This window comes from Photinus pyralis, unplaced genomic scaffold (genome assembly GCF_008802855.1).
Source record: "Photinus pyralis isolate 1611_PpyrPB1 unplaced genomic scaffold, Ppyr1.3 Ppyr1.4_unclustered_Scaffold1264, whole genome shotgun sequence".
NCBI lineage: Eukaryota > Metazoa > Arthropoda > Insecta > Coleoptera > Lampyridae > Photinus > Photinus pyralis.
In genome coordinates, this window is record NW_022170984.1 from 35,499 (window position 1) to 46,341 (window position 10,843).

At 32.1% G+C, this 10,843-nt stretch overlaps 1 protein-coding gene across 1 annotated transcript in view; it reads left to right on the top strand.

Moving 5' to 3' along the window:
- The window catches only part of LOC116181604, a 35,903-nt gene extending 25,444 nt beyond the window's left edge, over nt 1-10,459 (top strand). The window contains exons 2-10 of the mRNA XM_031501977.1: nt 5,473-5,583; nt 5,647-5,774; nt 5,981-6,108; nt 6,159-6,281; nt 6,334-6,537; nt 6,590-6,779; nt 6,840-7,021; nt 7,125-7,287; nt 7,338-10,459. Coding sequence (XP_031357837.1) covers nt 5,473-5,583; nt 5,647-5,774; nt 5,981-6,108; nt 6,159-6,281; nt 6,334-6,537; nt 6,590-6,779; nt 6,840-7,021; nt 7,125-7,287; nt 7,338-7,816 — 1,708 coding nt within the window. The 3' untranslated portion in view covers nt 7,817-10,459. The remainder of the gene's footprint in view (nt 1-5,472; nt 5,584-5,646; nt 5,775-5,980; nt 6,109-6,158; nt 6,282-6,333; nt 6,538-6,589; nt 6,780-6,839; nt 7,022-7,124; nt 7,288-7,337) is intronic.
- The last annotated feature ends 384 nt before the right edge of the window (nt 10,460-10,843 follow it).

The following is a 10,843-nucleotide window of genomic DNA, read 5'->3' on the forward strand; positions in this document are numbered from 1 at the left end:
ATAATAATAGTAGTAAAGAGAATTTGATTTCATTACGTTTCCCAATGCACATACAACAACTTCAAAACAATTGAACAATTAAGACAATGGAATTTAGGGTATTTCCATTATCGGATATATAAAAGAAATGGGCATCCTCCAATCTTCATTTCACTTTGAACGCGTTGGGCGTTATATGTAATAAAAGCTAATTTTATAACTGAGAAAGTGATAAGCAATATGACCAACAATAAAGCAGATGTATGAAATTAAACGTCAGATTTTATTGAACGTGTATTTTATAAAGGAGAAGGAGCATGATGGTCCAGTTGCTTCTGTAATGGCGGTACAACAACGAACGGCAGAGAAACTCTCTGAAATCTTAACTAACGACCTCAGAAAAGGACCGCCCTTTATTCCGAACCTTAAAGTCTCTTTACAGCTAAAGTTCAGAGACCCTTATACCAGGAGGACACGGTGGTACCTACCTTTTCTCCGTAATCGATCACCAAATAAATTACACTCTAAACAAATAATATATATCATCATATCAAAAATGAAAGGAATAAAGGCCAACGCCAAACCCCTCGCCCCACATTAAAATATCCCGACAACAATGAATTTTCCTAAAATGCCCTATAGCCAATGTTCGTAGTGTTATAACGCCACTCAGTTCAATTCGACATCAATCCAATTTAACGTACAAGCTAACTCTCAAGATTTTGCAAGGTGTTCAGACAGCCCATTCAATCTAACATAGGCATTTAATTTAATTAAATATGTAACTAGGAAACTGCTTTATAGTACCTACTATGCAATATTGCAATGTTGTGATGTTTTAAATAGGTAACTTTTAGCATTGCGAAGGGTCCAAAATTGGGAAATTTCCAATAACAGACTAAAACTCGAAAAGGAAATAGGTGAGTAATGGACATTTTGATTACGGCATCGCAAGTTTTACAAAAAAAGTACGGCAAGTCCCCATGATGATAATAATGGAAAAACGCCGATTTCTTGCCGAAATTTTGACACCACAAGGTATACACCTTTAAAACAGTCCCCCAGGGAGTCCCCTGACCAAATAACTCAGATTTGCCGACTATCTATCGTTGAGTGATGGAATCGAGGATATTATATTCACACCTACTTTACATCAAGAAATTGACAAACCGCTCATTGCCGATTTCCAAATTATATTAGTGCGCTTCATATTACAAACAAACCCCACAAAATGTATGTTATGTACTAAACAATTTTATCGACTAAGGTTCAATACTTATTGGAAAAGAAAAAAATTCTATTTTATTTCAATTTAGTTAAATGTTGACACTAAGATTGTATTACTCGTATATAAGAGCGAAAAGGTTGTCTCAAAAATATAAATACTTATACGAATGTCTGAGTTGCCTGTAAGCCTTAAAGTGATTACAGCGAGATAATGTCGAAAATATAGTTACAGATTTGGCTACCAATTTCTGCGACAAGCCTTCCTTGACCATCTAAATACTACACAGCTTAACTAAAATCCTTTTATAAGAGACCAAACTAATTCACTAAAACTTTATACATTCCAAGCGTACGAGCATTTCGGTCGAAATGTTTAATAAGAACCCGAAGCTTTCAGTAATAAAGTTTCCAATTCTATTTGATTTTGATACGTCAGCAAATAGTCGTCGTCATACCAACCAATAATGAGAAAGAAATCTCTTTTGTCTATCGTGTCCTTTTTATTGTTTTTCCTTTTATTGCTGATTTTCTTTGCTTACGAAAATTTCATTTTTCGATTGACCAAAACTAAATTTTATTACTAACCTTTTAACTTAACCCTAATAAAATATATACACTTCCAGATAAGCTGTATGGGCTATTCAATTACAGAAAGTTTTAAGAGTGGATTCCAGTTGTACGTTAATACTCAAGAATAGGCCAATTGAAATATCATTTTACGCGTTCAAAATATGAATGAAAAATGGGTAGCAACCCTGCACGTTTACAGTAACTATTCAAGAACCTGACTATAGGCTATAATTTTGTATTTTTGAAAAACAAATTTTTTTTAAAGCAGAACCCGGACATCAAAAAAACATTATTGTGTTCGATTAAACGGCCCTATGCGATATTTAAAAAAAAAGCATTTAACGGTGATGAGTAAGTTGTAAATTCGTTCTAGAAATCATGCACAACGATTTGTCTTAAATCGCTGTTAATTACCTTTCCCTATTACGTGTATTATTAGCTAATCGTGTTCACTTTCAACTTTGTGCAAGGCGAATGGGCGTGTTTTGTTATTTTAAATAAAGCGCCCTGTATTTTATTGCCGTTTCCAAATCTACATGAAAGTCTACGTCGGCGTCGTTTGATATCATATTTCCTTCTAATCACAGCGTCAAAGGTTTTTAAGGTTTCAAAATTTTTTGCGTTTGACTGCTTTTCTTTGGTACAGCCCCTGTACCTATGATCCTGTTAACTTGAATTTCAAGTCTGCGAAATTCCACTATACCCATTTGATGCTACATGAGAATGATTTCAATTTTGATGGCCCTTCTACAGGGTGTTTTGAAGCTAATTCTTCATACCTTAAAAAGTTGATTTTTTCAAATGAAACCTGGCTTTATTTTTTGCACTTTCAAATGCGGAAGAAAATTCTACATCGATCAATTATTACAGCTATTACACTATACATATCTGATATCTGATGCTTTCCGTTTTATTTTAGATAATTGTGACCATTACGCATAATTTTCTTAGGAGGCCTTGAAATGAACGCGTTAGCAGACCTGTTGGACAAATTTTTGTGGCTGTAATTGTTATCGTTCATTGTTGATGGTAGTTTATATCACTAAATATGAAAGGAATCCTATATTACTTCAATGATAAACGGCAAAAGTGTAAAATTATGGTAGGTACATGAAAAATTGATTTTAGACTATAACTTTTTTAGTGAGAACACAGAAAAATTCCTTCCTTGGTGCAAGTTTCGACACCATAACGAACCAAATAGTGAAAAAAGTAGAACGATATAGCTCTTAAGATAAAGATGTAGTAGCGACCGGACGGACGGACAGACGGGCGGACAGGTGAATGGACGGACGGACAAAGTGGCCACAATAGGGCATTTTTTTTATTTTTATGGAAATGCGCTAAAAACAAACATCAATTGATGAGGTTTTGTTACACGTGGCCACCGTTATTTTTCATTACATAATATCATGTTCATCAAAGACCCATGTAAGAGAATCATGAGTAGAATGAGCCGGCGCTCCGTCAAGTTGAAAGCAGTAGTTTTCCCCAGGTCTCCAAGAATGGTACAATGGCATATATTATATAATCCGTCTAGAAAGTATCCGGAAAAAGTAAAGTTGAATTGTAATTATTTAGTATACATTTTTCTCGACATTTTTAATACTTGAATTATAAAATTACAACAAATAATGAATCTTATACTTATACAACCTCCATTTAACTATAAATACTTATAACTAAACGTCCAGGTACACTCGAAACTAGTTCACCGCCATAATGTTCGGTGATGGTGGTCCAAAACTCTAAAACTGACCGAATCAAGTCATCGTTCAACTTCAATTTTCATTATTCCCCATATGTTTTCACTGGGACTAAGATCTGGTGAAGTTGCTGGTCATAGAATTGTTGTCATTTGGTGTTTTTGCATTCAAGCTTGAGTGTAGGTCGAAGTATGGCATCGGCTCATTTACCACACATCACAGGGAAGGGACAGGTGAAACAGTTATATACAGGGCCTGGTATGATATTTTCTTTGATGAAACCTTCAAAGGAATGACTAAAGGATAATAACTCTCATTTAGGGACGCAACAGACGGCAATATGAACTATGGATGCTTAGGTGACCTAATATAGTTTCCTAAAATTCATGAAAAAATTAGTGTTACGGTTACCCATCCAATAATTGGTTAATCCATTTCGAAATGATGTGGGAATGTGAGATCCAATATACATTATAGGTAAAGGGTAGAGGAGTGAACACTGGCGGTATCATTTTGTAGCACTTCGATGAATTATCTATCGGTTATTTTAGATGTATGGGGACAGGAGAGGTATAAGGAATGCTTCTAGAAGCATAGATTTTGTACAATTCTGAAACAAATGGACCGATCAGACTTTAGTACCGTACAGGCGTACATTGAGTATTCTTCTTTGTGAAACACGTTTAAATTTCGCAGTTTAGATAATGTTTGTAATTATCACACAGGATGTGAATAAGTGTATGGGGAGATAATCAAGTCATGTTTACCCTCCAAATTATACCTACTCTTAATGGTTAACGTAGGTTTGAAGAATTATGTATTCCACTTTAACTCCGCTTTTACGTTTTAATTAAAATATACTGCCGCATTTCTGTTAATTACAGTTATATTACTTAGATATACCTAATGACGTGATTTTTAAAAGATTCGCAAAGCTCACACGAGTCAGCTTATAAAATATAAAACGCTTAATTGCAAGCTTTTACCAGGATGATACAGATTGTAAGTGAAACGGTATAAATAAGAGAACCTTAAAGCTCTTTTAAAGACTCTAATTAATAAAATTTATATTCATTCTTTAAACGGACATTTTCAAAGGGAATGGTTTATTTATATAAAATGTTTCACAATGAGCAGAGCGTCTATATTTTTTAGCAAGCCTACTAAAGACCTACTACAAATTACATTTGCCATACTGATACCAATGCTGATACGTTGTATTTCATTTCCATCTACTATACGTATCATTGTATCTTATTTTTAGTGATTGCCTGTACAGTATACAGGGTGTTCCAAATTCGAGGGTGGTCATTAGGATCTCGGAAAGGGAAACCATAAGGAATACAAAGTCTGGGGCAAGTTTTGAAAACAAATAATGACAATTTCTCATTGCAACTGTGTCTCTCCTTTACCAGCTGGCACAATTAGATTTTAGGTTCGACGTATCACACTTGCGTAGTAACCAAACGCTAATACCATTAAATTAACAGTACACTCAAAAAAATATCGACAGTTAAAGTAAACAAATATATTTGTTAACCAACAGTTTACTTAAACGTTAGTACAGTTAAATAGAATTTAGTTTAATTCTATAAATTTGGTTTGTTTCATTTACCAATAAAACATTGTCATATTAATTCTGTACAATCTACCCGAAATGTAGTCATTTCTGTTTCAAAAATTGTTAAATAACAATTACTTTATATTTTTACAAATGGTTATTGTAGTTCAACAACATATTCTGTTAAAATGTTGTGATAATTGTCAAATTATTTGGTGAAAATTGTGAAGTAACAGCCATGTTGTAAACCTCTACAATTGTTTGTGGTAATGTAACAACGAATTTGATAAATCGTTTTACATCAATAGTTGTATTATTTAGAAACCATAGTCACTTTACCACGTCATAAGTAAATTCTAACTACGAAATTGTTCATCAACAATATAAAATGAAATATAAACGGCGACTTTGTTTGAGTTAACGTTGCAGTTCGTTTCATAGTAACTGCATAATCGTGATAAATTCGCGAAGATCGCATTACGCATTGTATGTAGCTAATGTAACCCAGCATTTTCATTTTGAATGCTCGTCAGTCATACGGTACGCTATGGAAAATATTGGAAGTGTATTTGGTACATTGTACAACATTGATAATAATTCTAGTTCTAACATCGACACTTTGACATTGTTTGATGAGGGTGCTAATGTTAATGGGAGTGCGGGTGAAGAAGGCGACTTATTCAATTTATTACAAAGCTGGGGGTTCTCAAGCCTTTGCCAGGAGTTTTTAGGTAAGTATTTTTATCATTATTTATGAATGTATTCACCACCTTGGAATGTACATATTACAGTTATTTCTCTTTTTCTTACACACAAAACAAATTCGCGATGGAACGCAACGTTGTTTAATCATTTTGTTAAAGAATTATATTATTTTAAACAGTTAAAACAATTGTTCCACATGGAACTTCATTATTTTGGGAAATTATTGTTACAGATCAGGATATAACCATTGAACGCCTAAAACTGCTAACTGAAGCGGATTTGAATGAACTATTTAAAGAGAAAAAATTAGGTATAAAAGTAGAGTTTCGGCATCGCCTTACCAGATGGAAAATTGAAAACGTAAGTTTTGTAAATGTCAACATTTATGTGTACAAACTATTTGTTAATAGAACATACCCAACGATTTTCCTTGTAACTCAAATAGTTACACAAATTTATGGATAAATACTGACACTGACGCAGCCAACTCGTCATCTGAATCATCGGTGGAATCTACATTTGGCAGAACTTTTGTATGATTTGCTCATGTAGTGTTATATCATATAATTTACATAACATTTGCAGCAATTGGAGAATGCCCTAAAGAATTTCCCTAATGGTAACTATGTGTTCTTAGTATTCGAGAAAAATAAAAAACTCAATGACGCAGCTCGTAAAATAATGGTAGATGCTATTACAGCGTGGCATATTGAAAATAATGTAAAACTGAGAAGAGAAGGATTCGAAAGGATATCCGAAGAAATAGAGCAAAGATTTCATGATGATAAGGTATTTTGTACTATTTGGTGTGGTACTAACATTATCAAATAATTCATTTTAGTTTATCTACTATAAGAAAAGGGGACTAAAACAAATTCCATCGGGACGATTGTATGACAAATATTACAATCACACAAAACGCCTCAAAAAAATTGGTTTAATCCAACAATCTCCAATCACTCCTCGAACAAGTACTGTCGCAAACATCGAAAATATTGGTGTAATTGATGATCAGAATATAACGGACGATGGTATGTAGTTAGATACAGGTGTAATACAATTACTTGAAAACTTATATTTTATGGCACTAGAAATTTTGAATTTAACTGCTTGGCTTCGGATAAATAATTCCCCTTGGACGGACGTTCAAGAAAATTGGCGAAAGACTTTTACAAGGAGAAGAAGTGAGATTTTGAAAGAAACAGAAGAAACACGAATTACGTCTATTTTAGCGAACTGGCCTCTTTTAAAAAATTCTCATGGCTTCAATTTGGTATGTTTTTTTTATTATTATAATTACATACAGTATACTTACTACCTCCTGCTTAACAGTAGGTTGTAATTATTATTATATATAAATTTACTCCACTTTTTAGATTGAACAAGATTTTTTTTCGATATACCAGGACAAAACTTATGGACTAATAAGGAATTGGATATATTTTAAAAATAAAATCATTCCAATTTATAACACTAAAATTAAAGACAAGCAAAATTTAACGTTAATGAAATATTTAAATAGTCTAAATCACACTGAAGGTAATTTCCTAATCTTGTTTATTACAATAATGTAACAAATTGTCTTTCAGAAATTATTGACGTAATTGTAGCACTGCTTCTTCATGCTGTGTTACCGCCCACAATAAAGCATGTAAAGAAAAATCAACAGAACAAGAAATTGATCATTAAAGCAACCATAAAAGACTCACAAAATTCGATCTTTCTGCACACGCGGACCATTAATGACTTTGACAACAAAATCGAAGAATTAAAATCAACTCTACTAGAAAGAGGAGAAACACTTCAACCTATAATAGTAGCAGTAGGTGACGATTTAATACATATTAATAGTTATTATGTTTTCTATGATGATATAAAGTATAAATTTGATAATTGTTTAGCCGCTCTTGATTCGTGTTTTAAAATATTTCATGTGTTAAATTTGAAGTATCCAAGATGTGGTCAAAATACGTGGATCTTTATCCAAAAATATTTTTTTGATATTCACTTGCCGGAAGATAATCCGTGCTCAAATTTACTTTGTTTGCTTAACGATTTAAAAAATTAATTTTTATTTTACTATTAACATGCCTCAGTGTTACAAATGTAAGCAAAACGCAGGGAGTGTTTCTAATCAATTTGATGGAGTGGATGAACTTATCAAACATTTTAAACTTTTTCATAGTTTTACACCGTATGGCAACTTTTACTGCCTTGACTGTTGTCATACTTATCAATCTTTAAAAGCATTCAAAAGACACTTTAAAGGTAATAATAAATCATGTATAAATAAATCGTCAGATACAATAAATCGATTAGAAAAATCATATAGTCAACATGAAAATAACACGGATTCTTCTGTAGGTAACTCGGAAAGAGAAAATGTTCGATATGACTTAGCATCAGCTTTAAAGAACATTGAAGCCACTGCTTTAATATTTGTTACTAAACTTTACAGTAAATCAAATTATGCCCGAAAAGATGTCGACCAACTTATTAACGACATTACTAACAATTTGTTGGGTACGATTATTACTGAACTGAGTAACATTTTTAATACGACGAATAATAATAATGGTGAAATAGATAAACTTCTGGCTTTCTGCCTGGATCCGTTTTGCAATTTTAATACTTATCACAAGTACACAAAAAGTCTTCAAAATCGGGACCTCTATCGAGAACCAAAAATTTTTGAAACCAATAATGAAGTTGATCATATAATTCTCAATAGTACACCCTGTTTAGATTCTAAATCAAGCAAAGGCGCTTTAATGCCACTACAGTTTCAATTTCAAAAATTTTTTGAGTTGCCAAACGTATTGAAAGACACTATTGAAAACATGACAAACCTTGCACAAAAATCTACAATACATAATATAATAAATGGAGAAATTTGGAAACAAAAAAAGGCAAAATTTGAAAATAAGACTTTGATTCCATACATTCTGTATTTTGATGATTTTGAAATAAATAATGCGCTTGGTTCACATGCTGGCAGTCAGTCAATTGCTGCATTTTATTACAGTTTCCCAACACTACCACAGCACCATGTTTCATCATTAGAAAATATTTTTACAGCTCTGTTATTTAAATCTACTGATAAGTGTTACGGAAACGATGCAACCCTGAATTTACTAATTAAAGAAATACAGTTACTAGAAAAAGATGGCTTAATGGTACATGGTCATCAGATTCATTATATTTTGATGGCTATTGTTGGAGACAATTTGGGGCTGAATTCCATATTAGGGTTTACGAAAAGTTTCAGCGCTAATTTTCCATGCAGATTTTGTAAGTGTAATCAAAGTGAAATTAAATCCGACTGTCAAGAAAATCTTTCAAAATTTAGAACCATTGAAAATTATCAACAAGATATTTCGAATGAAATTGAAGTAAAAAATAGGGCTAAACAGAGTGGTATACGGGAAATTTCAATTTTCAATACCATTGATTCATTCCATGTCGTGAATAACTATGCCGTCGACATAATGCATGACCTCTTTGAAGGAGTCTGTCATTATGATGTATGCCAAATTCTAACCCACCTGATTGAAAAGGATCATCTATTTTCACTAAAAATATTGAATAGTCGAAAACAACTATTTAATTATGGTAAAACAGAAATTGGAAACATTTCCCCTCCTATAAAAATAAATCATTTAACTAACTTAAAGCTGCATATGTCGGCCAGGGAGATGTGGACATTTTGTCACTTCCTTCCTCTTATCATCGGTGATTTAGTTCCCATTAATAACAAATACTGGAAATTATTACGTCTTTTATTAGAAATGATTGATTTAATATTAATGACCGAATTTAATGACACAGATTTAAAATTAATGACATTGAAAATTGAACAACACCATCTGCAGTATGTGAAACTGTTTGGAAATACCCTAAAACCAAAATTTCATTTCCTTCTGCATTATCCAACAATTATAAAAAAAATAGGTCCTCTCAAGTATATCTGGTGTTTCCGTTTTGAATCAAAACACCGCGAGCTAAAAATGTACACAAATAATACGAATTCCCGTAAAAATATCCCTTATACCATTGGCATTAAATGTTCTTTAAAATTTTCTTATCGTTTGTTAAATAATAATGGTTTCAAGAATATTATAGCATATAATTCAAAATCCACTAAACAGCAAAATCTCCGGGATCAATTTTATTATAAAAATCTCAATTTAGATGCAGTCAATATTATAGGCGATGATATTATGACATTTAAAAAAGACATCATATATAAAGGAACTCAATATGCTATTGACTATTACTTGTTAACAAAAAAACTGCAGTTATATAGAATTGTGGATATTGTTCTTACAAGTAACGAAAATATATACTTCGTATGTTCACAGTACAAACTTGGAAATTTTTGCAATCATTTTCAATCATATTTGTTACCTACTACAGAATCCACTGACACTTTTTTTATGTTTTCTCCTTCTCATTTTGATTATTATTCACCACTTCACACTTATATGTCGCCAAATGGTAAAACCTATGTTCGGCCAAAATATTTTTAACACAACAAGAGCTCTTTAGTTCCTAATCATATTTAGCATTTATAATGAAGTGTATTTATGTTAATTTACATACTAATCTTATATTTAAGTATTCTATTTACCACAGTGGTAACTGTTTATTTGTATTTTGTATTTTCTGTGTACTTATAATGATTATTCCAAAATAAAGAGCAATTATTCTAGAAAAGTTTTTTTTGTAATCAGACAGACGGACAAAAAATGCATGGTCAAAGCAACTGCTAACTTTGTTATAATAGACCATTTAGTCAGTTAATTAACTAAAGTATAGTTGAAACACAGTGTCATCGTTACACAACTACAAAATTGTTGAAAAAACGAGAACATTGTTAATGAACCCAAATATTAGTTCCTCAAGCACTTTTTACAGTATACCTACAAATGTTCTTGTCAAGTACCAGTATAATTGGTACGATAACTTTGTTTGCAGTCATTTCAACAGTCAATATGATAACAGTATGTTAACCATTTTGAAGCAGTAAAATATACCAAAGTAGATGTATGACGCCTTTTTATATGCTCTTTTTGGTTAATTTTACCTCTCTTTT